We start from the raw sequence: 27962 nt of genomic DNA on the forward strand, positions 1-27962 counted from the left end.
ACAACAACAATGCATAGCTTGTCTGTTGTTTTACGATAAACTGGTAAGACTTTACCTTTACATTACATTTCCTTAATGTGAAATTATGTGGAATGTGGCTCTCTTATAAATTCACTGTATATTTCTGTTTTACCTTGCGCTTCACCATTGAACAGAATTTCCTGAATTTCCCTTTCTTCTTCTTCCCACTAGCATCCCTCTGAGGCTGTGTGACCGAGGCTGTGGAGGTGACCCCGGCCAGGCTCCCCTCAGTCTCTCGCTGGGCAGCGAGGGCCTGGCTCCTCTCCTTCTCCAGGTCGGAGTTGTCACAGACAAGACTCCTCTTCTCCTGCTCCATAACATGGACTTTTCTTTTGAGGTCTCTCTCTCTCTGTCTGCTTTCCTCCACCTCCCTGTCAAGCACCTGAGCCTTCTCAGCTGCCGCCAGCTTGTCCTCCAGGGCCTCTTTCTGCAGGGCCTTGATGTGGTCCTCTGCCTCCCTGGTGGCGTTGGCGGTCTCCAGGAGGGTCGCCTTGACCCCGGCCAGGCTCCCCGCAGTCTCTCGCTGGGCAGCGAGGGCCTGGCTCCTCTCCTTCAAGACTCCTCTTCTGCTCAAGACAAGACTCCTCTTCTCCTGCTCCATAACATGGACTTTTCTTTTGAGGTCTCTCTCTCTCTGTCTGCTTTTCTCCACCTCCCTGTCAAGCACCTGAGCCTTCTCAGCTGCCGCCAGCTTGACCTCCAGGGCCTCTTTCTGCAGGGCCTTGATGTGGTCCTCTGCCTCCCTGGTGGCGTTGGCGGTCTCCAGGAGGGTCGCCTTGACCCCGGCCAGGCTCCCCTCAGTCTCTCGCTGGGCAGCGAGGGCCTGGCTCCTCTCCTTCTCCAGGTCGGAGTTGTCACAGACGAGGCTCCTCTTTTCTTGCTCCATATCGTGGAGCTTTTGGAGGAGGCCTTTCTCTCTCTGTCGGCCCTCCTCCACCTCCTCCCTCGCTCTCTCCAACTCCGCCTTTGCCAGAGCGCTGCTGGCCTTCTCCGCCTCCAGCTCAGAGTCCTTGGACTCCAGCTCAGAGTCCTTGGACTCCAGCTCAGAGTCCTTGGCCACGGCCCTCCACTTGGCCTTCACCACGGCCCTCCATTTCTCCTTCTCCTCCTCCAGCTTCCTCTGAGCGCTCCTGCTCATGACTACGATATAAGAAACGGAAGGAAGAGAATATGAAATTACGTATTTTATATTTATATATTATTATTATAGAATGACTTGTCCCCTATGAGTTCATGGATGACTGTGAGGCTGTTTGAACTTCAAAAGTGACTGACGTATAGATATTGCGCGACATTGTGATCGAAGCATCAGTTGTAAGTAAGTAAGTAAGTAAGTAAGTAAGTAACGTGCCAACGTGCCAAAAATATGTATCCTTGTTGTATTTCTACCTTCCTAAATGATGGCTAGGACGTCGGGTTATAAAGCAAAAGCTTCTTTATATTAAAAAAATCTGTTGGCATACACTTTTGAGCACTTTCAAACAATAAACGAGTTATTGGATGTTCACTTTAATTCTGGACGTTACAATTTGCATTTCTCAAAAACCAACAAACTAAACTGTCAACTTCTATGACGTCTTGCCGCAAGGCCTTCTGGGACCAATTAAAGTGAATAATTTAACCTAAAAAGTTAAAACACTCTATTAATACAGGCGGGCCGTCAAGCCCATAGACTTTTACTTGTCAAGGCACATTTTTAAAGCGCAAATCTGTAATTCAAGACTCTCCGGTAATTTACACACAAGACTCACGTTGTAAGGTGTATGTGATGTCGTCATCTGGAAACTCCTTTTCAAGCTGCCAAGCAGACTGGACATTGAAGTCATCTCCCTGGTTCTTCTTCTTATTTGGCATTTCTATAACTTTCTACAAACATCTGAACAAGGAAGAGAATGTGAAATGACGTATTTTATATTTATATATAATTATTATAGAATGACTTGTCCCCTATGAGTTCATGGATGACTGTGAGGCTGTTTGAACTTCCAAAGTGACTGACGTTGATATTGCGCTGTGACATTGTGATTAAGCATCAGTTGCAGGTGCAACGTGCCAAAAAACCATGATCCTTTTCGTATTTCTACCTTCAAAAAATATGGCTAGGACGTCGGGTTGTAAAGAAAAAGCTTCTTTATATAAGAATCTCTGTTGGCATACACTTTTGATCACTTTCAAACAATAAACGAGCTATACTTTGACACTCAGCGGAGTCAGCGCTCGCGCGCACACACACCCGCGCAGCCACATCCAGACCCCCGCCCCACACACACACACACACACACACACACACACACACACACGCACCCGCGCAGCCACACCCAGACTCCATTTTTTTAACATCTTTAAATCCATGAGGTCTAGGGCCTATATACCCATCAATAGTTCACACTGCAGCAACAGCAGCATCACATCCGAGACACAGTGCCAACCAGGGCTGGACTGGGACAAAAATTAGGCCCTGGCATTTTTGGCCCAGACAGGCCCACCCCAATCGGTCGGACCACACCCACCAGCACAAAAATACTTGCCTTATATACTCGTCTTATATACTGTGTGCTGTACAGTCATATGACAAACTGTAGTATTCCCCCAAACCACTACAAAGACGACTACATACAGTAAGCAATGGTACCAGTGCAAGCAGACCAGTGTACTCAGTGATCAGATTCCAGAGCAAATTTACGAACGCAGCCTTGTTGTTCTAGATTTTTTTTTCCATTATCAACCTATCATTGCGCTTTAGAGTAAAACAAAGCACGCAACTGTCGCGTCTATCTTTTCATGGCAACTCTACATTGTGATTTACAAGGGATATTAACTAATATTAAGTAATATTATTACTTGGTTACATTTTGCAATTGATCCGCGGTACACATGCGTGCCGAACCGTGGGGGGCGATCCGTTACACCCCTAACAGCTACCTATATTTTCCTTACCGGGTCAACGGTTACAGGCTGACTCGGCCCCGCTTCTTCTGTATCCTCTCTATCCTCTGTATCTGTACCCTGCTCCCGCTCCTCCCTGCTAGCCTCCTCTTCAACCTGTTGCTGTTGCTGCTGTGGTAAACTTGAGGGTGCAGCAAACATGTCCCTAATGTTTACACATTTGGCAGCATCTGCCTCGAGTTTCTTTTTGTTTTTCTCCCTACGTTTTTCCCAGCCTCCCTTCCGTTTTAGTGTGCTTTTGCGCAGCGCTCCATCTCTCTCAGTATCTATCTAGTAACTATCCAGGCTAACTACATTTATTTTGCCTGCCGGCTCGGCCCAAAACTACCGCGAAACTGAGACGGAGGTCTGGTGCTGCGTGCGTGCGTGACCCCTGACCCACCCCCCCCCCCTTCTCTCTGTTGATTGGGCCAGCCCAGTGTCTGTATAGAAAATTGACCAATGGGCCGCTGTCCCTGATTTATGGGCCGTTCAATGGTAGCTTTCGATTTATGGGCCGTTCGATGGTAGCTTTCGGCCGGGCCGGCTGGTAAAAAAAAAAAAAAAAAAAAAAAAAAAACTTTTTAAAAATTGTTTTATTTTGCCGGTCGGCTCGGCCCAAAACTACCGCGGCCCACCTTGCCCGGTATGCCAGATGGCCAGTCCAGCCCTGGTGCCAACTAAGTTACAGTAATAAATTATTACTTCATAAATTATCACTTCATAGATGTTCTACTACCAGTAGATGTCGCTGTTTGAACACATTCCTGAGACTAACATTCACATTTTTAGCAGGAATTTCACCATCACCAAACTAGTTAGCCTATTAACAACCTGTTACATAATCATTATCCAAAGATATCATACTCACGTAACCTCTTCAGTGTCTCTGTACCAACTGCTAAAACCATCTGTTGTTCTACTCTCACCTTCTAGAATATCACCTGGCAACCCCATTATGACATCATCACTCTGTCAGGACCTTCCTGCACCCAATGCACCCTTGGAACCCTCCAATGATGTCACTCTGACATGTAGCCTAATGTTACCATGACAACCCAGCAAAATGTAAACACAATTTATAATTTTCTGGGTTGTCAAAATGACATGGTTATTATTGCTAAAAGATGGAGGAAGTGTCATAACTGCAACAAGTTCCTCAAATTCATTGTAATAATAATAATAATAATACATTAGACTTAAATAGCCCTTTTCTAGACACTCAAAGACGCTTATGTAGTACAACTACAGTAGGCTTTACATACATAAACATTTTCAGTGTTGAAAAAATACTATTAGAGGCCAACAAGAGTATTCAAGTAATCCACTCATGTGTAACCAAACAAGTATACAAACTTCTCCTTATCCTACCTAGTCAGCCCAAAGTAAAACTAAATGTTGCGTATGGGCCATATCAGATAATAAATAACCTGAAAACATAGCTATCCATTTGAACCTTATCAGCCACCTAAGTTAAGGAAAGTCTCATGAGAAACTCATGTTTACCAATTATTTGGTCTTGGGAATGTTAATTTACACCGACAGAACAACTTGAATATTCTCTGTTTAGTGTCAAAATAGATAGAATTGTATTTTTTCCCCAAAAACATCCAATCAATGGCTTGGTCACAGATGTTATAATATATATATATATATAAGGAAGACAAGTGGATACAGTACTTACCAAGGTGCCATCTTTCTGCAACTGCCTGTCTTCCAGAATGTTGGCACACCCAAGACTCTAACTCCACTATGATCACCCATTATGACACCAACAGCCAGCCAGTATAATGTAGGGTTACTTTTTTGTTTGTTAATAATTTTGTAAACTCCCAAAAATATAGTTTTGACTGATCTACTGAACATCTACATGATTAACAGGGCTGCCAAGTTTCACCAAAAGTTTGGAGTGAGATTTTTTTGGCGGTGGAGCGACCCAAAACTGTGCACGTTTTGGCAGCGGCAGCCCCTCTCTCCCACCCAATTATTTGTGCTAGTTTCCTGCAATTTTACATGTTGTTCATAATAAACCAGCACAAGAAATGAAAATAATTTACATTTTATAAAACAAGAAAACAATTCAGACAATATCATATTTATGAAATCTTAATAAACAAATACAGTAGCCTACAGACTCTAAAAGAAAAATTGGCCCCATCAACAGGACTCAGCCCCTTGGTCAGCAGCAGAAAGACCCATGGTCATCATCTTATATACAGTGCATTGCTCATAGATGGCTATCATGTTATACAGTACATACCAGGGTTTTTCCTGGGTCAGAATGAGGGCTTGGTGGGTGATTTTGTCCACATTTTTTTTGAGGGACCCCCAATTGTTGGATTTGTATTGTAAATTGTAATTATTAATAATTTATTATTAATGTACCTGATTATGTTACAGTAGAGAAACAAAAAACAGTGTGAGACACTGTCATGAGGCCCAACAGTATCATGGTGCAGAGATTCAGTTGTGTGTTTAGGTTGAACATCCATTGCAGCCTGTATCCATACATCAAGTTCATCTTGAAATTCCATAAAACGTTTAATTTTTGGTTCATACCAGTCCGTCTGGTCGTACCCTTTCTCCTCCTCAGGGTGAAGCACTTGCACTGATTTATGAAGTCGTTTGAATTCATTGAGATTTGTATTGAACACATCCATACGATTGACAACATTTTCAACATCATTCTCTTGCATCAGAGCTTTTATTAAAAGGAAAACAGAATATTCAGGCACCAGATGACCAATCAAAATATAATGTAATATAATGCAATATAAGGCTCTCAGGCATTCTGTACTTTCAAATATGCATTCTCCTTGAGCAGTCAACATCAACTATCAGCTATTTCGCTAGCGAAAACGAAAGCTAACTTATCCCGCCACCACGTCGGCGCAGTGCCGCAATTGCAGTTTTGTCGGAGGCGGCCGCCTCATAATTCTCTATGCAGGAAAAACCCATATGCACTACCAAACGTGGTCCAATTGTAATATCTGCCAACAACTCAATTGTTGCTTGGGCCTACCTTATTTGAAGAGAAGCTCACATCACCTTTCTAGGACGCAAACCGGTTAATCACCACATGTCTTAGAATTAATGATAATGATTTTATACATATGCATCATAATGCATCACAGCACTGGCAGTGTCTACACATCAACATCCATCACAGACATAATGCAATAAAACCATGGGCACACACACACACACGCACACACACACACGCACACGCACACACAGACACACACGCACACGCACACGCACACACAGACACACACACACACACACAGACACTCACACACCACACACTCTCACACACACACACAGTCACGCACTCACACTCACACACACTCACACACACACACACACCCCAGGCCTCTCTGCGCCCCCTATATGCAGCCCTGGTCCCTGTGGTCTTAAGCGATCATTTTCCAATAAGGAGGATCAAAGCAAAGCCATGTACAGAACCCTGTAATACACACTTCTGAAAACCAGGATAGATAAACTGTTGACCTCCTCCCTCCCTCCTTCCCTCCTTCCCTCCATCCCTCCATCCACCCCTCCCTGCCACATCCCTCTCTCCATCCCTCCCTACCACATCCACCCACCCCTGAATACCATACTCCATAGAATAGAAATAAGTACAAACATGAGTTTATCCCCCTCCCTCCCTCCCTCCATCCCTCCCTCCCACATCCCTCCCTCCATCCCTCCCTTCACCCCTCCCTCCCTCCCACATCCACCTACCCCTGAATACCACACTCCATAGAATAGAAATGAGTGCAGAAATATGAGTTTATCCCCCTCCCTCCCTCTCTCCCTCCCTATCTTCCACCTCCCAGCGTCCCTCCCTCTCTCCCTCTCTATCTTCTACCTCCCAGCCTCCCTCCCTCCCTCTCTCCCTCTCTCCCTACCTATCTTCCACCTCCCAGCCTCCCTCCCTCTCTCCCTCCCTATCTTCCACCTCCCAGCCTCCCTCGCCTTTGCAATACAATATTCTATACAGAAATAGTTTACCCCTCTCCCCCCCCTCCCTCTCTCCCTCTCACCCCCCCCCCCTGTCTCTGGTTACCATGGTGAACATTAACAAGTTACTGTAAGATCCTGAGATGTAGAGGCATTGATTGGCCTCCTTGAAGATGGTCAAGACACCCACCCACACACCTAACCACACACACACACAAACACACACACACCTAACCACACACACATGCACCCACGTCTTGCTTGCTATGTCTCCCTCTTATTAGAAGCAGTGTCAGAGTGTGTGCGTGTGTGTGTGTGCGTGTGTGTGTGTGTGTGTCTGTGTCTGTGTTTCTGTGTGTGTGTGTCTGTGTGTGTGTGTCTGTGTGTGTGTGTGTGTCTGTGTGTGTGTGTGTGTCTGTGCGTGTGTGTGTGTGTGTCTGTGTGTGTCTGAATGTGTGACTGTCTGTGTGTGTGTGTTAATGCTGCCTGTTAAACACATGATTAGTAGAGCCTTGTTCTGCAGTGTAGGGGCGACAGGCGGACCTGTCTGTCTGACTGACCCTCCTCTAATGAACCTGTCTGTCTGTCTGACCCTTCTCTAATGGACCTGTCTGTCGGTCTGACCCTAATCTAATGAACCTGCCTGTCTGACCTTCCTCTAATGGACCTGTCTGTCTGTCTGACCCTCCTCTAATGGACCTGTCTGTCTGTCTGACCCTCCTCTAACGGACCTGTCTGTCTGTCTGACCCTCCTCTAATGGACCTGTCTGTCAGTCCTGTCTGTGTCTCCTCCAACCCCTGGACATGACGCTGGCCACCCCCCCAAGGCAGCAAACCTAGGGGAAACACTGATCTTGTTTTATTTATGATATCGTATCGTGACTGTATCGTATCGTGAACCCCTGTATCGAGAGGTGCATCGTATCGTGAGTTGAGTGTATCGTCCCATCCCTAATACGAACTCATGCTCAATATGTGACATGCCCTAATGCTTTGGTCCTCATAGCGGGATCCGACGTAATGATTTTCCTTTCTTTTCTTTTGTTGTGATTCTCAAACAACGTTGAAACGTAGTTCCGTGTTTCAAAAGAAAAGTCTGAACATTTTGATTGGTTGCCGATATGAGGACCAAAGCAGTAGAATGTGTCACATACAATGGGGGAAATCAGTATTGAACACATCAATATTTTGTCCAGCAAATGTATTTCCAATGAGTCTATTTAAGTGAAGTTTGCACCAGACTTTGGTATTAACTCAAACAATCCAGACAAAAAATCTAAACATTTAAGTCCGTAAATAAAGTTATGTGGAATAAAGTGGAATGAAACAGGAAGAAAGTATTGAACACGGTAACTGAAATGAATTCAATACTAAGTGGAGAAGCCTTTGTTTGTAATGACAGCTTCAAGGTGCTTTCTGTATGAAGTAACTAATCGCCTGCAGTATTCAGGTGTGATTTTGGCCCATTCCTCTACACAGATTGTCTTTAAATCTTGAAGATCGCAGGGTGCCCTCTTGTGAATCTGGATCTTAAGATGCTTCCACAAATGTTCAATTGGGTGCAAATTTCACTTGGATAGGCTCATTGGAGATACATTTACTGGACAAAATGTTGATGTGTTCAATACTTATTTCCCCCACTGTGTCTACTTCTGCAGCTGACCACACTAGGAGCTCCTCAGGGTGCAGCCTTGGGAACCACTGAATTAACACTACGACAGCCGTGCCTATTTTACCAACTAGTAGAGCCGCCTTCGAATGTAAATCTGCTATTTACACACAAAGATCATTAGAGGGCGCTTCTTTTTTAGCCTGCCTCCGACACAAAAAAACTGCAAAACAGCTTTACTATCTTATCCTGAAGTGATTTTGAAAATGTAAGGATACTGGGTGGTAAAACACAGATATCTAGTAAAAGTCATGAAAGGAGGGTCCTGAAATGTTATCGAGTGCAAAGATATTTAAACAAAAATACTCACAGGGGTCACCATGACCCCTCACTCTTCTAGTGTTAAGAAAATACTTCCCCCAATTCTACATCAACCTGTGACCCCATCTACTTCTTGAGATCTGAGCAGATTGGACAGGTGTACACAATTGTTGGACGGGCTGGCTGTAATGCATGGAAAGGTATGACACCATTTCCTGTTCCATCCCATACATGACAATGAGCCCGTTTTCTGATGTCTACCTCCTCCTGCCTCTCCTGGTGTAAAGCTGTGGTGAAGATCAAATACAAAAACATCTGTCTCATCCATAAAATTCTGCATAACAAAGCTCCTCCCCCGCTTAACTCTTTCATAAACCAGCGTGACCACAGCTTGATGTGCTTTAAAGCACGGATGTATGATAGGGTGCCGGAATTCTATAAAGAGGTGTTTAAAGCCTGGGGTAGTGTTTTGCCTGAGGTAGGATATCAGTGTGAGAAGAGAGGGGAGATACTAAATGTTCCAGTTTTATTGAACCCTGTAATAAGAAGAGAGGGGAAAATGTTAGAATCTAGGAGTTTCTGGAGGGCAGGACTGATTAGAGTAAGGGATTTTAGGTATGAGGTAGTGCCAGGGTTCCTATCAGAGCAGGCAATTATAGAAGTTGTTAGGGAAACAGATGAGGAGATGAGAAGGGGAGAAATAGTGAGCATGTATAATAAAATAAAGCAGAGTATACCAGGGGAGTGGGTGAGTAGGTTAGATAGGGAGTTAAGAGGGAAGGAGCAAACAGAGTTACCTAGGTTAAGACTAGGGAAAGGGGAAACAGTGCGGGACTTCTCAGCTGTTAAGGTGAAGGAGTGCTACTGGGCACTGTTGGAGAGCAGAGTGAAGGAGCCTGCGGCAGAGAAGGTGTGGAGGCAGGTGTTCCCAGGATTGGAGGTGAAGAACATATGGAGGAATTTATTTTTTAAATATAATAGTTTAGAATGTACACATTTTGATTTTATGCTCAGGCATAACAGGGTTTATACTAAGGTGGTGTTGCATCAGGTAGACAGAACAGTTTCGAGGGAGTGTGATGTGTGTGGGATACAGGATGAGAACTTAATGCATATGCTTTTTGAATGTAGAGAAATTAAGGGATTCGAAGAAAGGTTGAAAGGACTAGTGAAGAAGCACTGGGGGGTGGAGGTGGTGGGGATGCAGGAGTGGAGGAGGATGGTGGTTTTTGGGGTGAAGGGAAAGAGGAGGGGAGTGAATATATGGTGTTTAAATTATGTATTATCACAGGCTAGGTATGCAATTTATTTGAGGAGAAATTTAGCAAGATTTGAGGAAAAGTGGATAACGGTGTGGAAAGTCTTTGAGGGATTGGTCAGGAAGAATGTGGGACTGATGCACAAGACAGGGCAAAAAGATTTTGAGAAGTTGTTTATTAGGGATTGTGGGATTTAGATTTTTGAAGATGTTTTTTTTGTTGCATTCATTTGTTATTGATTTATGTTAAAGGGTTATTTTGGTTATGAAGGACTGACGGAATAATAGATGGATGCATCTCATACCAAAATGGTATGGGTGTGTTTTGTTTTTATTTATTGGTTTTTAATTTATTTTATTTGAATTAGAATACAATGAAGGCTATAAAATGAACATGTATGAATATGTATAGCTATGATTGTATTTAAAAGAATATTTTTATAATAAAAGATAAAAAAAAAAAAAAAAAGGCAGCCGGCTGGAGTTCCAAAGGTTGCGTGTTCGAGACTTGACTAAGTGATTCTTTTTTTTTTTTTTTTTACATTTAACCGACGATTTCATGCAAAGGCTTCAAACACCATTGTAATCGTGTCAGTTCTTGTAAATTAGCCTGCACCATCATTTTATAGCCTACATACTTTTTTAGATGAGATTTTAGATTAGATTCAGACAACGAAATGCAGTAAAAAGTGCGTCTGAAGAGGGATTTGAACCACCGATATAAAATGACGAATAAAACCTGTGGCAGCGGTCGATACCACTAGGCCATTGTGGCAATATGAAGGTTTGTAGCCTGCTGCGGATATCACCACAGTAGTAATATTCATTTATTAAAATATGAACATATAACAATAACTGGGGCTAGTATGACCTACGCATTTAATCGGTCAGCAATTTCTTGCCAAACCATTTCCCTCGCCTTGTTAATTGCGGCAGTATTGCACTATTTTACATCTTATTTTTCCGTCTTCATAAAAATCAATAATTCGGAATGCTGCGCAAATGTAGTACCCCTGCAGAGTGGAGTATCTTCATTTCGACAGATCGACTCTTCGGGGCTCTTTATGTCTGCGTGCACGTGCCCATATCGAAGATTTGTAAGCCTGTCTTCTGTGAACACTCATCACACAAGGCTGATCCTCGTTCGAGGAATCACCTGAGGCTTGAATTCCAATCTCGAGTTGCCTGAGCGCCGCATTTATTTATATCGCCGCTATACTGATCCACCTTTAGTGGAATGGCCCCCTGGAGACTGAAAGCTCGCAATAAACATATTTTTTTTGCACAAATGTGAGTGTGCAGATGCTGCTTTTTTGCACTCTTCAGCTGCAGCACCCCAGCTAAGTCTGATCACGGATGAGCGGTGGTATTTTCACTATATTGGGAATTAACATGGTGAAATGCATTCTGGGAGGCAGTAAACGGTCTGCTGGTTTTGGCATATTTATTATGAATTTAGTAGGCAGTATGCAGTATATACTCATTGAGTATGCTAGTATGCAGTATGCAGTATATACTAATTGAGTATGCTAGTATGCAGTATGCAGTATGCCGAATATACTCATTGAGTATGCTAGTATGCAGTATGCAGTATATACTCATTGAGTATGCTAGTATGTAGTATGCAGTATATACTCATTGAGTATGCTAGTATGCAGTATGCAGTATATACTCATTGAGTATGCTAGTATGCAGTATGCTAGTATATACTCATTGAGTATGCTAGTATGCAGTATGCAGTATATACTCATTGAGTATGCTAGTATGCAGTATGCAGTATATACTCATTGAGTATGCTAGTATGCAGTATGCAGTATATACTCATTGAGTATGCTAGTATGCAGTATGCTAGTATGCCATTCCGAACACAGCCTCAGTGTCTGTCATTACTTAAAGGAGTGCAAAACACTGCCCACCTTCAAAACCACTCTCAAAAAACATTTACAGGAGGCTGCAATCCGTAACTGGACCCTCTAAATCAAAAATCAGATTAAAAGACCCGAACTACCCACTGTACATACTTTGTGTTTTGTCCCCTGCCCCCACCGGTGGTGTATGTCCCCACCTGTCCTACCCGCTGTACATACCTTATGTTTTGTTGTATTGTTCTTCCCATGATGGATGTATGTTTATCTTGTAGATAGTAATAGTTATTTGTCTGTATTATCTTGTAGATTGTACTAGTTTTTTTGTCTGTCTTACATGTAACGATGAATTGAGAATCAAGGACCCCAATTGAAATAAGCCAGTGGCTTTCTTGGGTTTTTATCCTGTTAGGTGACCTTGTATGTAATATGTACTTTCATGTACCTACTTCTGCAAATTCTTCTAATAAAGTTTTCAATCAATCAATCAATCAATCAATCAAAAAACTTGTCGACCTTATCGCCCAGACGCAGGCGTCTCCACCCCGCCACCCGGCTGCGATCGGCTGATAAGGACATGAGATGTGTCAGCCTCCAGCTTTCATGGTCTTAGTGGAATTGTCCAATGTCTGAACTCCATCATATGCATTCCACTGTCTCCACAATAATGTCATTTAATAAATGACCATCTGGCCTGAAATGTGTGTAGAGTTAGGGTTAAATACGATGCATGTACGTATGTCTGGGGACCTCATTGACACTCAAGCACTGCGCAACAGCGCTACCCAGAGGAACATAGAGATGCTTTCATTGATAAAACATTAAAATAACAGAGGCTCAATATCATCATCATATATATATATATATATTTTTTTTTTTTTTACTTCTGTGCATTAATTTACCTCATCACATGTGTGTATGCATGTCAAAACATGTATATGAACATCTGAATGTCAAAAACTATGTATTCATTATTGCATAAATATTAAAATAACATTATGAAATTATTAGACCAAATATCCTATAGTAATTCATTTCCTTTGCTTTCCCAGTTCCATGGGTGAAGAAATGTTTCACTATCATCTGAAATATTATCTATTATCTATCACTAGTATTATCGGAAATAACTTCTTTATGTGTCCTTTGTGTTCGCAGGGAACTGAGTCGGATGGTTTCCTGCACGGTTTCCCTGCACGGTCGTGTTTATCTCCGGCACACAGACTGAGGGGCGGAGACATCGGCTGCGTTCGTACATTCGCTCTGAGAGCGCCGTAGCGCACACTGGGCTCAACGTCACAAAGAAACCAAGTCATTTGATTGGACAAGCTGCATTCCGTGAGTGCTGATCAGATTTCCAGAGCAATTTTACGAACGCAGCTTTATTACTGACATGAGCGATTAGGCACGAGACACAAACACTTCTACGAGGTCAACAACAGAAGTAAGTAAGTAAGTGTGCCGTTATGGAAATATTGACACATTTTGTCATCGTTTGACTATTGTTTATATGTCTTTGTCATGCATTCTGCAGCACTGACATACTGGTCACACGTGCTGTTAGATGGTTACGAAACTTAGATCCTAAAGTCACGTTTTCAACAGGGAAAGGGCAGGTATGATGTTTACATTGAATATGACAGCACTGGATAGAATGTTCCAATTGATCCATGTTACAATTCATCTATTCTCCCTGGGCTGTTATATACAATAGGGAAGGAACAGGTTTAATGCTGACATGGCTTTGTGTTAGTAGACCATGGAACTAAAGACAGAAATGTGTCATTAGATCAGATTCAACTTTATTGTCATCGCAGAGTACAAGTACTATAGCCTATAGCCTACATGCTTCATCTCTTTAAGCTAATACATGTTGAACGATGAAGTATAACGAGATGATTTCATTAAGTTTCATTATGATTATTATGATTATGATTATGATTATGATTATTATTATTTGAACACAACTCACATTCGGAAAAGGACTGACAATTATTGTCAGGTCGGAGACATTCTAAATGATGTCCTTGGATAAAGCTTCATTTAGAACAAATCATGTCTTCATGGACACTTAATAAAATGATGCCAGACATGGAATATGTGTGTACGTGATATTGCAGATTATTAACTCATAGAACAAATCATGTCTGTATGTCTACAATCGTGCTTTGTAAATCAGTGTGTGACACATGAACACTTATCAGATAGAGAGTGGTAGACCTGCTGTTCTCGGTTTGTGATATATTGAACGGCAAGGCACATTTATTTGTATAGCTATAGCACATTTCATACAACAGGGGCAATTCAAAGTGCTTTACATATACATATGCTTTACATATAGCAAATAATATATAGCAAATACAGAAAAAGGAGGATAGTAAGAAAATAAAAGTGACAAGAATAGATAGATACATATAGTAATGTAACTAATAGTAACTAATAAAGATATAGTGAATAGTATAGTAATATAGTAAAAGTGTTATTACTGCGACCGCTGCCCTTCCCGATATAAGGGTGAATATATTGTAAATGGACTGACTTATATAGTCTTTATCCAAAGCGCTTTACAACGGCCTCTCATTCACCCATTCACACACACATTCACACACCAGTGGCGGCAAGCTGCCATGCAAGGTGCCGACCAGCCCGCTCACTGGGAGCAATTTGGGGTTCAGTGTCTTGCCCAAGGACACTTCGACATGTGGCCAGCCGGGACTTTGCGATCATTAGCCGGCAGCTCTACCTCCTGCGCCACAGCCGCCCCCCAAAAATCATCCCATATTGTAACCGTAGGAACCCCTGTGTCCTGAACTATGACCTATGACCTCTTCACCTCCACAGGACCAGCAGCATGCCTGTGGACGACCTGACGACCCCCCTGCTGTCTCCCTCTGACCCCCCCGAGCCCCCAGAGCCCCTGCCCTGCGGCCCGGGAGGCCCCGCGGCAGCGGCGGGGGCGGTGGCCATCATCGGCTCTGGCGACTACTCCCGCTCCCTGGCCGTGCGTCTGCTGGCGTCCGGCGTGGCGGTCGTAGTCGGCAGCCGCGACCCGAAGCGCGTCCCCCCGGGCCTGTTCCCCGCCGCCACGGAGGTCTGCACCCAGAGGGAGGCGGTGGCGCGGGCGGAGAGCGGGGTGGTCTTCGCCGCCCTCTTCCCCGAGCACTACCACACCCTGGCGGGCCTGAGGGTGGCGCTGGCGGGCAAGGTGCTGGTGGACGTCAGCAACGCCACAGAGCTGAACGGAGGAGGGGGAGGAGGAGGAGGAGGAGGAGGAGGAGGAGGAGGAGGAGGAGGAGGAGGGGGAGGAGGAGGAGGAGGAGGACGGCCTTCCAACGCAGAGAGGCTGGCCGAGCTGTTCCCAGAATGCAGCGTGGTGAAGGGGTTCAACGGGGTGTCGGCCTGGGCGCTGCAGAGCGGGGCGCGCGACGGCAGCAGGCAGGTAAGACACGGTTGTCATGACGACGTGACAACGAGTCAAGTCACCCTGGACGGCTGGAACACACACCTGTGCTCGCGTTTATGTAAACACACACTGTTACGTACCCGTGTATCACATACAGGAGGAAGACAAAGGTACACACACACATACATACACACACACACTCACACACACACACGTCGTGTCGCCAGAGCAGATTATTTTCAAAATTCTGGTCATCACCTACAGAGCCCTCCATGGTCAGGCACCTGCCTATATCTGTGACCTCCTGTGTCCTTACAGCCCCAGTAGGTCTCTCAGGCCCTCTGACCAGGGTTTGTTGGTTGTCCCCCGTGCCAGACTGAAGACCAAGGGTGATGGAGCATTCCAAACCGTGGCTCCCAGGCTTTGGAATGCTCTGCCCTTGGATCTTAGATCAGCGGTCTCGGTCGAGGCTTTTAAAAAACAGCTAAAGACTGTGTTGTATAGACAGGCTTTTGGATAGCCCCAAGGGCCTGTCTTTCTGTGTCCTGCTGATGCTGTTACACCTGTTGTCTGTTACTTGTTTTAATTTTCACTTGTTTTGCCTGTTTTAACCTGCTGTGGCTTTCGCTCTTGTATTATGTTTTATTGTGTTTTTTTTTTCTTTATGTAAAGCACTTTGTGACCCTTGGTCTGCGAAAGGTGTTCTATAAATACATTTCACTTAATTACTTACTTACTTACTTACACACTTACCTAGTCAATGCCTGTACCACATTATGTTCTCATGAGATGAATACAGCTTTGCAATCATTTCTGTGAATCACCCCCTCCCCTCTCCACCCCTCACCCCCCTGACCCCCAACCCCACCCCACCCCCTCCCCCCTCCTCCCCACCTTATACCCCCCCCTCTCCACCCCTCCCCTTTCCTCCCCGACCCCACCCCACCCCCTCTCCTCTCCTCCCCGCCTTAACCTCCCCCTCTGCCCCCCCCCCCCCAGGTCCTGATCTGCGGCGACTGCCCCGAGTCCAAGCGGCGCGTGGAGCGCCTGGCGCGCCTCATGGGCTTCCTGCCCGTGGACCTGGGGGGCCTGGCGGCCTCGCGGGCCGTGGAGGACGCCCCCCTGCATCTCTTCCCCTCCTGGGGGGGCCCCCTGCTCGCCGCCTCCCTCCTCTTCCTCTTCTTCTACGGCTACGGCTTCCTGCGGGGGGTCCTGCTGCCGTACCTGGCGGGCGGACAGAACAACTTCTACCGGTTGCCCCTGGAGACGGTGAACGAGGCCCTCCCGGCGGTCGCCCTGGCGACCCTGGGGCTGGTCTACCTGCCGGGCCTGGGGGCGGCCGCCCTGCAGCTGGGGCGGGGCACCAAGTACCGCCGCTTCCCCGGCTGGCTGGACCGCTGGCTGTGGTGCAGGAAGGAGCTGGGGCTGCTCAGCTTCCTGTGCGCCGCGCTGCACGCCGTCTACAGCGTGTGTCTGGCGCTGCGCCGGGCGAGCACCTACCGCCTGCTAGACGCAGCCTACCGCCAGGTGAGGGAGGGGTGGTGGGGGAGGATGGGGAGGGGGGGTGGTGGGCAGGGTTCCCGCGCTGGTCTTAAAAAGCCTTAAAGTTGGAAATGCAAGGCTGCGAAAGCCTGCAAGGAAATCAGTCCGACCACATCTATTTACACGGAAATTAATCAAGCTGGAACCAAAGAAATGCCAATTCGCTTCCTTTTTTGTCTGTATGGCAGTGAAATCCCTAATTTCATCATGTCAACTGGGGGAAGGAAGAAAAAAGAAGTAATCCTTCCTCCTTCTAGCATGGTGACTGCCTGGCCTCTGGCCCTGGACTGTTTCATATGATGAGTCATGTGGAGATGATTCACTTACTTAGACAAATTGATTTGTTGTAAGTCGCTTTGGATAAAGGCGTCTGCTAAATGTCTAAAATGTACATGTATGGTTGGTTGGGTTAATGTAAATGTATGGTAGGTTGGGTTAATGTAAATGTATGGTAGGTTGGGTTAATGTAAATGTATGGTTGGTTGGTTGGTTGGGTTAACTGTGTGGGTGGACAGGCTGAGGGGGCCCTGACTTCGAAAATGGCGCTGGAACTCCAGTTAATAATAATAATAATAATAATAATAGATTTTATTTAAAAGCTTCTTTCTCAAACTCAACTGTACAGAATAAAGACAAGCAGGACAATACCGTTTTTCCTGGTTGTTTAAACAGATTCCCTGATTCACTACCTCACTCCCTCAAAATCCTAAACACAAATCTCAAGACTCACACACAAAATGCTAAATCCTACACTTCCTTTGCACAAGCACACTTTGCCCTCAAAACTCAAGCACAAAATGCTAAATCCTATACTTCCTTTGCACAAGCACACTTTGCTCTCAAAACTCAAACACATACATCATACGAGTAGACATTCCTTGACTGTTAAATGCCGACCCACATACCTCCCTAGGGAGTTTAACGCGGTGCTAATTACATGTGTGTATATAGCGCCTAGCGCAGACAGCAAAGTAGCATTGGCACGACTATATGAAGTCATTAGTAGCCAACAAAGCACTGATCCACAGGCTATTCACATCATAGCGGGGGACTTTAATCATGTCGACCTGAAGGCAGTACTACCCAAGTTCTATCAGCATGTAAAATGTGCAACGAGAGGAGAAAAAACACTGGATAAGGTATACACCAACATCAAACGTGCTTACAAGGCTAGTCCGCTAGCTCATCTAGGCATGTCTGACCATGTGTCAATCCTCCTGATTCCTGCATACACTACAATGGGGAAAAGTGCTCCCATCACCACTAAGACTGTCAGAACCTGGCCAGAAGGGTCCGCTCCACTGCAGATCTGCCTAAATGACACCCTATGGCAGGAATATGAGCATGAGGACCTGGAACAGTACACGTCGTCGGTTCTGAACCACTGATAGGGCTTTCACACCGGCAAAGAACCGTGCCGGTTCGCGTTCGCAAACCAAGTCTGGAACCGGCCGGCGCGTTCAGACCGAAGCTCAATTGGTTCGGAACCTGAAAAGTTGGTTCGCAGCGGGCACCAAAAAATAGTGGTTCTCAAGTGAACCAAAAACGCAAACCGTGACGTCGTCAGAGGGTGTGTCATATTCTAGGCTGCAGAGACCAGCAAGGAGGAAGTAGACAACATGTAATCTAATCTAAATCTAATCATTAGTGATCAAAAACAATATCAAAAGTGTCATTATTCTCTCTATCTTCCTCACATGCTCAGCAAACACACACACACACGCTCGCGGACATGCGCGAACGCGAATTTCGTAATGCCAGTAATGGAGCAGCTGATTAGTAAAAGAACGCATATAGAAAGTGTCTTTTGTTTTGTTTCACAGAAAATTGTGTTTATTTCAGATACTGTAGTGGAAGATATTATCCTCTTTTCCAGTGAAATGTTTGTTTATCCCGCCCCTTCATCACCCAGCGTTGATGCCGCGGATGGTTCAGGTTACACTGGTATGTATGAACGCGGGCTCATTCGCCAGACAGCACCAAGGTTCAGAGGTTTCCGAACGCGAACGCGAACCGGCACGGTTCTTTGCCGGTGTGAAAGCCCCAATAGTGAACTGCACCAACTCAGTCACCGTGGACAAACGGGTCCGGGTCTACCCCAACACGAAGCCATGGATGAATGGGAAGGTCCAAAAACTGATAAATGAGAGGGACAACGCCTTCTTCGCAGGGAAGCGCACACCGCTGTACAGCTCCACCAGGGCCAACCTAAAGCGCGGCATCAAAGCGGCCAAGGCAGAGCACAGAGAGAAGATTGAGGAATGCCTCCTGAGCAACGACTCCAGGCGGATGTGGCAGGGGGTTCAGCAGATGACAAACTTCAGAGCCAACAGGCTCACAGCCGCAGAGGACGACCCCCTGCTGGCGGGAAAGCTGAACACCTTCTACGCCCGGTTTGACGAGGGGCGAACGGAGGTAACCACAACACAAACACCACTCTCTCCAGCTCTCAGCAGCCTCACCCTCACAGAGCATGAGGTGAGACGCGTACTGAAGGCGGTGGACCCCAGGAAAGCCTCGGGGCCGGATGGCGTCCTGGGACGGGTGCTGAGAGACTGCGCCGACCAGCTGGCCGGGGTTTTCACCAACATCTTTAACCAGTCCCTGTCCCAGGCCACCGTCCCACCCTGCCTGAAAACCTCAACTATCATCCCAGTCCCGAAGAAAAGCACGGTGAGCTGCCTAAACGACTACCGCCCGGTGGCACTCACACCAATCATCATGAAGTGCTTCGAGAAACTAGTCCGGGCCCACATACTCACACGCCTCCCGCCCAACCTGGATCCATACCAGTTCGCCTACAGAGCCCACAGGTCCACAGAGGACGCCATAGCGACGACTCTCCACGCCACTCTATCCCACCTGGAGAGGGGAAACAGCTACGCGAGACTGCTCTTCGTGGACTTCAGCTCCGCCTTCAACACCATCCTTCCAGACAGGCTAGTGACCAAACTACTAGACCTGGGTCTATCACACTCTATATGTGCGTGGATCAAGGACTTCCTGACCGACCGCCCCCAGAGGGTGCGGGTGGGCCCCCACACCTCCACAGCCCTCAGCCTCAGCACTGGGTCCCCCCAGGGCTGCGTGCTAAGCCCCATCCTCTACAACCTCTACACCCACGACTTCACCCCCGTCCACCCCAGCAACTACATCGTAAAGTTTGCAGACGACACCACCGTGGTGGGATGTATCTCGGGGGGGGACGAGGCGGCGTACAGGGATGAGGTAGAGCAACTGAGCAAGCTGTGCAAGGTTAACAACCTGCTGCTAAACAAGTCAAAGACCCAGGAATTCATCGTAGACTTCAGGAGGAAAAAGTCAGAGATCCAGCGACTGCTCATCGACGGAGAGAGCGTGGAGAGAGTCTCAACCCTCCGATTCCTGGGACATCACATGCGGGATGACCTGGCCTGGAAGGACAACACAAAAGGCACCATCAAGAGGGCACAACAGCGGCTATACACCCTGAGATGCCTCAGGAAAGAACACAACAAGCAGGAGATACTGGTGGCCTTCTACCGCCACTACGGCACTTCTGCGCCACTACGGCGCAGTGGAGAGCATCCTCACCTACGGCATCTGCAACTGGTTCCACAGCTGCACAACAGCGGAGAGAAACGCGCTACAGAGAGTCGTGAGAACAGCACAGAAGATCACCGGCGCCCCCCTCCCCTCTCTGGAGGAGCTGTACAACACACGCTGTCTCAGGAGGGCCTCCAAGATCTCCAGGGACCCGACCCACCCTGGGCACGTACACTTTGTCAGGCTGCCCTCGAACAGGAGGTACAGGACCCCGGCCGCTAAGACAAACAGACTGAAGAACTGCTTCTACCACAGGGCCGTCAAGGCCCTGAACACAGAAAAGGCCTAAGTTCTGGGCCCAGGACAGTCCGGACGGATTGTATGGCAGCTAGTGCTGAGGCACAAACATGTACATTTTCAAGCCTGCAAACTGTGACACTTTAAAATAACGTGAAAAAATACTTTTGTGCAATATGACAACCCTAGTTGACTATCTGTGCAGTATAGTACAGTGGATTGTGTACATAGCCTTTATTGATGTAAACCAGCTCCTTACCTTCTTGTGATTTTATGCTTTTATGCTTTTTCTAAAATGTGTTTTTTTTCCCCTTTCCTAACACCAGGGGAGCCACCCCTCCTAAATTTCGTTGTTTGGTACCTGTACTGTAGCAATGACAAATAAAGTCCATTCCATTCCATTCCATTCCATTCCATTCCATTCCACTCATTGAACACTGATGTGCAAAATGGAAAACACTATATATGAATGGAAAACACTGTAGGAATGCCTTAGCAGTGGAATCAGGACTTTGCATGTTCAGTGTTTCACCTTTTGGATGTGAAATATCGACATATATTGTTGTATGTACTGTATACCCAAAGAGAAAACACACAATATTTTGCCATCGAATTATATTTTATTTGTGCCCCAAATCTATGCATAGACTACTGTATGTCAGGGCAAACATGAATGATGAACATGAAGGATGAAAACAGTAAATGGAATTACAGCAAATGAGAATATATAAACAAACATAAACAAAACAAAACTAGGCTGCATCCTCCCTCTGGTCCCTGCCTGGCCACAAGATCTCATCCACATCACAGGCGATGTTCTCCCTGGCCAGACAACGAGGGAAATATCGTCTGCAATGGCGCATGAAGCCTTGACAGGCCTCAGCGCTCACGTCTCCACATGCCTCCGCCATGGCCTGCAGAAGAGCGACCCGTGCGTGTGGATTTCTCTCGTAAACCTTCCACCTCCAAGCGGAGAAGAACTCCTCAATTGGATTGAGGAAGGGCGAGTAGGGAGGGAGATGGAGGACAGACACTTCAGGGTGGACCCTGAACCATTCCCTAACTAGATTCGCCCGGTGAAAACTAACGTTGTCCCAGACGACAACAAATCGGACAACCTCTGTGTCGTCCATCTGTTCTGGTTGGACAATGATGTTATAAAGTGTGTCAAGGAATGCAAGGAGGTGGGCAGTATTGTAGGGGCCGACCGTAGCATGGTGATGGATGCAACCATGGTGGTTGATGGCCGCACACATCGTGATATTGCCTCCGCGCTGGCCAGGGACGTCCGTGATCGCACGCTGGCCAATGATGTTCCTGCCCCGACGTCGTCTTTTGACAAGGTTGAACCCTGCTTCATTCACGAAAATGAACTTGTGCTGGTCTGCAGCTGCATCTAGGTCAAGGAAACTCTGAAACAGACAACATGACACTATTACAGTATACACCAAGGCAAGAGTGGTCAATAGAGTCTAGCCCTACAATATATTACAGTAGATCATTACAATACAGGCATGTGTCAGTACTACAGTACAGTACAGTCACATAGTAAGGGTATGCATAGGACTTACTTGCACATAGTCATGGCGCGCCTCCTTGACTCTGTCAGTGTTTCTCTCAAAAGGCACCCTGTAGACCTGCTTCATCCTGAAGTCATTCTTTTTGAGAACACGGTCCAGTGTGGACACACTAATGGAAGCAATGTTTCTGAATATGTCCTGGTCTGCAATGATTGCATCCTTGATCTGACGGAGGGTCAGAATGTTGTTAGCCAACACCATGTGATAATAGGGAGAAGGTTTTTCCTTCTATCAGTGGCCCCGGGCCCGAGCTAGAGTACTCTTCCTGCAACGAATGGTGGACTGCTGATTCACATGCTTAGTATTCAAATGTATTGATTGTAAGTCGCTTTGGAATAAGGCGTCTGCTAAATGCCAAAAATGTAAATGTAAATGTAATGCAGTCTCCTGCTCATTGGATAGGATCTGTCCTCTCCCACCACGTTGTGGTAATCTTGCAATTCTGCAGAGGATACAGACAAGACACAAATACAGTAAGGTTCTTGCAACACTCATTGAATACTGTATTGATATGCAGTACTACAGTAAGGCAGGTAGGTCTCTTACCTATTCTCATTTCTGAGGGTCCGAATGATCGAAGCGACGGAGAAGCGACTCAGATTAGGCTGGACCCTCTGGCCAGCCTCCCTCATGGGCAAACCATGGTTGATGACATGGTCAATGATGGTGGCCCTAATCTCATCAGAGATTCTGTTTCTTCTTCGTACTCCTCCTCCTCCACCTTGCTCTTGTTCAGCTCCTCTTTGTCTTCCTCTTACTTCTCCACCGCCTCCTCCTTCTCCTCTTCCTCCACCACCTCTTCCTCCACCGCCTCTTCCTCCACCACCTCTTCCTCCTCTTCCTCCTCTTCCTCTACCACCTCTTCCTTCACAGCCTCTTCCTCCACCCCCTCCTCCTCTCACTCTCACTCCTCGTCCTCCTTGTCCTCCTCCTCTTACTCCTCTGTCTTGCTGCTCACCTCTCTCTTCGTTGGCACCATCCATTGTTCTTCAAACAAATCAAATTCTCACCTGTGACCATTATATAAGTAAGTAAATTGATGATTGCAAAGTGCACAACAGCCTTTGGAGTTTAGGAATGTGATTGGCAGTGTGTTCTGAGTGAACATCAGGAGTGGAAAATCAGGAAGAGTGTGCAAGATATGGAGAATTGTGTTTAGTGAGCTGAAAGATGTGTGGTATGGAATGGGAAGATGTGTCTAAAGCAGGAAATGTGTGGTATGGAATGGGAAGATGAGTCTAAAGCAGGAAATGCGTGGTATGGAATGGGAAGATGTGTCTAAAGCAGGAAATGTGTGGTATGGAATGGGAAGATGAGTCTAAAACAGGAAATGTGTGGTATGGAATGGGAAGATGTGTCTAAAGCAGGAAATGTGTGGTATGGAATGGGAAGATGTGTCTAAAGCAGGAAATGTGTGGTATGGAATGGGAAGATGAGTCTAAAGCAGGAAATGTGTGGTATGGAATGGGAAGATGTGTCTAAAGCAGGAAATGTGTGGTATGGAATGGGAAGATGAGTCTAAAGCAGGAAATGTGTGGTATGGAATGGGAAGATGAGTCTAAAGCAGGAAATGTGTGGTATGGAATGGGAAGATGAGTCTAAAGCAGGAAAATGTGCTTGGAGTTTAGCAGAATTGGTTTAGCAGTTGGTAAATGAGTTAGAGATTGTGCACATTGTGTCTGATGTTCCCAAAAATCTGTTTAAACAACCAGGAAAAACTGTAAGCAAGAAAAAAAACACAACAAACAGAACAGATACAGAAGATAAAATCATATTCAAAAAGAAAACAAAAAAAGGTGTAAGAGCTCATGCTGTAGGAAGGGTTAATAGTGTTAGTCAGGACCATGCTGTAGGAAGGGTTAGTGATTGATTGATTGATTGAAAACCTTTATTGTCCCCAATGGGGAAATTTTGTTGTCAAACAGCTCAGTTAGGGCAGAAAACATTCAGTACAGAAAACAGAAAAACATTCAATAAAATACATAAAACAGTGCAGGCTCAATAAGTAAAAAGTTCCAAAAGTTCCATCTCCAGGTCTCTCCCACCCTGCAGGGCCTGGTTGTAGAGTCGGAGTGCAGCTGGAATAAAGGACTGTCCAAATCTTTTTGTACTTTGACGGGGGAGAACAAATCTGTGGCTGAACTTGCTCCTCATCCCTGCCAGCTCGCAGTACATCGGGTGGGAGGGATTGGCCAGCATGGCCGCCAGTTTTTTCCCCATCCTCTGTTCTGCCACCACCTCTAGGCTGTCCAGCCCGGTCCCCACCACAGAGCTGGCCTTCTTCACCAGTTTGTTTAGCTTCGCAGCATCCCTGGCACAGATGTTTCCACCCCAGCAGGCCACGGCGAAGAACAGAACGCTGGCAACCACCGACTGATAAAACATTTGCAGCAGCTTGTTGCAGACACCGAAAGACCTCAGCCTTCTCAGGAAAAACAGTCTGCTCTGCCCTTTCCTGAGAAGAGCCTCGGTGTTGTCAGTCCAGTCCAGTTTGTTATTAATTTGTACTCCCAGGTACCTGTAGGAGTCCACCCTCTCGACTTCCACCCCCTTGATGGTGATGGGGGCTGGGGTCCTTCTCTTCCTCCTAAAATCCACCACCAACTCCTTTGTTTTGCTGGTGTTAAGCAAAAGGTAGTTGGTGTCGCACCACTGCACGAAGCTCTCCACCAGGGCCCTGTACTCCTCATCCCTGTCGTCTGTGATGTAACCGACGATAGAGGAGTCATCCGAAAACTTCTGCAGGTGGCACTGGTCGGAGCTAAACTGGAAGTCGGAGGTATAGAGGGTGAAGAGAAAGGGTGACAGAACAGTTCCCTGGGGGGCACCGGTGTTGCACACCACCACCTCAGACTGACAGCCCTGCAGTCTCACATACTGACGCCTGTCTGTGAGGTAGTTGTGGATCCAAGCCGTCAGGGAGTCCTCCACACACATCACTGCTAGTTTGTCAGCCAGCAGTGATGGCTTGATAGTGTTAAATGCACTGGAGAAGTCGAAGAACATCGTCCTCACCATGCTCTGTGGCCTCTCCAGGTGTGTGTAGGCCCTGTGCAGCATGTAAATGATGGCGTCCTCCACCCCCATGCTCTCCTGGTATGCAAACTGCCGGGGGTCCAGGAAGTCCTTCACCTGGGGCTTAAGGTGTTGCAGCACTAGCCTCTCCAGGATCTTCATGACCTGTGGTGTCAGGGCGACAGGTCTGTAGTCGTTTGGGGTGCTGGGCCGTCCCTTCTTTGGCACTGGGACGATGCAAGAGGTCTTCCAGAGCTGTGGCACCCTCCTCAGTCTTAGAGATAGACTGAAGAGATGTTGGAATGTGTCCGCCAGCTCTCCAGCACACACCTTCAGAACCCTGGGGTTGATGTTGTCTGGACCTCTGGACTTGTTCACATTCACCCTGGAAAGCTGCCTTCTCACCTGCTCAGATGTTATAAAGCTGTGAGTACCGGTGTCTCCAGGTGTGAAGCATGCTCCCTGGCTCCTGGTGTAGTGTTAACAGTGTTAGTCAGGACCATGCTGTAGGAAGGGTTAGTGTTAATAGTGTTAGTCAGGACCATGCTGTAGGAAGGGTTAGTGTTAATAGTGTTAGTCAGGACCATGCTGTAGGAAGGGTTAGTGTTAATAGTGTTAGTCAGGACCATGCTGTAGGAAGGGTTAGTGTTAATAGTGTTAGTCAGGACCATGCTGTAGGAAGGGTTAGTGTTCATAGTGTTAGTCAGGACCATGCCATGCTGTAGGAAGGGTTAGTGTTAACAGTGTTAGTCAGGACCATGCTGTAGGAAGGGTTAGTGTTAACAGTGTTAGTCAGGACCATGCCATGCTGTAGGAAGGGTTAATAGTGTTAATAGTGTTAGTCAGGACCATGCTGTAGGAAGGGTTAGTGTTAATAGTGTTAGTCAGGACCATGCTGTAGGAAGGGTTAGTGTTAATAGTGTTAGTCAGGACCATGCCATGCTGTAGGAAGGGTTAGTGTTAATAGTGTTAGTCAGGACCATGCTGTAGGAAGGGTTAGTGTTAATAGTGTTAATAGTGTTAGTCAGGACCATGCTGTAGGAAGGGTTAGTGTTAATAGTGTTAGTCAGGACCATGCTGTAGGAAGGGTTAGTGTTAATAGTGTTAGTCAGGACCATTCTGTAGGAAGGGTTAATAGTGTTAATAGTGTTAGTCAGGACCATGCTGTAGGAAGGGTTAGTGTTAATAGTGTTAGTCAGGACCATTCTGTAGGAAGGGTTAATAGTGTTAATAGTGTTAATAGTGTTAGTCAGGACCATGCCATGCTGTAGGAAGGGTTAGTGTTAATAGTGTTAATAGTGTTAGTCAGGACCATGCTGTAGGAAGGGTTAGTGTTAACAGTGTTAGTCAGGACCCATGCCGTGCTGGAGGAAGGCCAGTCTGAACAGATGGGTCTTGAGTCTGGTGTTGAATGTGTTGAGAGTATCAGAGCATGGGATGGCTGGTGGGAGCTGTGTTCCACAGCTTGGTTGCAGTACAGAAAAGGAAGTTGAACCCAGTCGAACCCAGTTGAACCCAGTCGAACCCTCACAGCGTGTGATGTGATGTGATGTGCAAGCAGACCGGAAAGGACAACTCTTATCTCAATCTCCTGTAATCATTCCAGTATGTAGGCTAACGTCTGCTGTCTCCCTGGCGTCCTCCCTCCCCTCCCCTCCCCTCCCAGGTGAAGGCGGGGGTAGAGCACTCGTGGCAAGAACAGCCGGTGTGGAGGTCAGACCTTTACCTGTCCTGCGGCATTCTGGGACTTGGAGTCCTCAGCCTGCTGGCCATCACGTCGCTGCCCTCCGTGGGAAACGCGCTCACCTGGAGGGAGTTCACCTTCGTACAGGTCAGCAACAGTGGACGTGCCACTCCACACACGTCCACAAAAAGCAGGAACAATAAAGTTATTTTATTTGAATGAGATTGAATAAATCCACCACAGTAATAACCACAGAACCACTAACAACAATAACCACTAACTACTTACTATGTTTTTAACTTATTATGTTTTTAGGTTGTTTTTAACTTATTATGTTTTTAGGTTGTTTTGTTTTTAACTTATTATGTTTTTAGGTTGTTTTGTTTTTAACTTATTATGTTTTTACGGTTGTTGTTTTTTTTCTCTCTGTAGCACTCTGAGATTCTTTTGAATGAAAAGTGCAATACAAATAAAATGCATTATTATTATTAGTAGTAGTAGTAATAACAGATAACAGAAAGTCTAATAACACATGTGTTTTTTTAATCTTTCTTCCAGTCCGGGCTGGGCTACGCTGCTCTAACCCTCTCTGTCATGCACACGCTGTTCTTCGGCTGGGACTTTGCCTTCTTCCCCTTCTCCTACCCGTACTACCTGCCCCCTACGTACCTGCTGGCCCTGGTGCTGCCCTGCGTGGTGCTGGGGGGCAGGCTGGTCCTGGCGCTGCCCTGCCTGGCCTGCAGACTGACCCGGATCAGGAGGGGCTGGGAGAGCCCCCGGCACCGCCCTCCACAGGCCCGCCTCCAGGACACAGCCAATGGAGCGCTGCCACAGGACTTGAGTGACGTGTGAGGGATCCAATTGGAGTTTTGGTGTGTGGAGATTCTGCGCCAATCCAGCTCCAGCTGTGGTGAAAGGGACGGATCTAATCTGTGTCCATATTTTAGCCTACAGGCT

The 27962-nt window shown here is 46.4% G+C and overlaps 1 protein-coding gene across 1 annotated transcript; it reads left to right on the forward strand.

The window, feature by feature from the left end:
* Positions 1-13368: 13368 nt before the first annotated feature.
* On the forward strand, positions 13369-27857 carry steap3 (STEAP family member 3, metalloreductase; the record flags this gene model as incomplete). Its single annotated transcript, XM_080536681.1, has 6 exons — positions 13369-13407; positions 14801-15212; positions 15264-15398; positions 16362-16889; positions 26988-27152; positions 27564-27857. The coding sequence occupies exons 2-6, from the start codon at positions 14811-14813 to the stop codon at positions 27855-27857; spliced, it is 1524 nt and encodes a 507-aa protein (XP_080392807.1). The 5' UTR covers positions 13369-13407; positions 14801-14810.
* Positions 27858-27962: the final 105 nt, after the last annotated feature.

The sequence above is a fragment of the Nansenia antarctica genome (genome assembly GCF_963989245.1).
Source record: "Nansenia antarctica genome assembly, chromosome: 7".
Lineage (NCBI taxonomy): Eukaryota > Metazoa > Chordata > Actinopteri > Argentiniformes > Microstomatidae > Nansenia > Nansenia antarctica.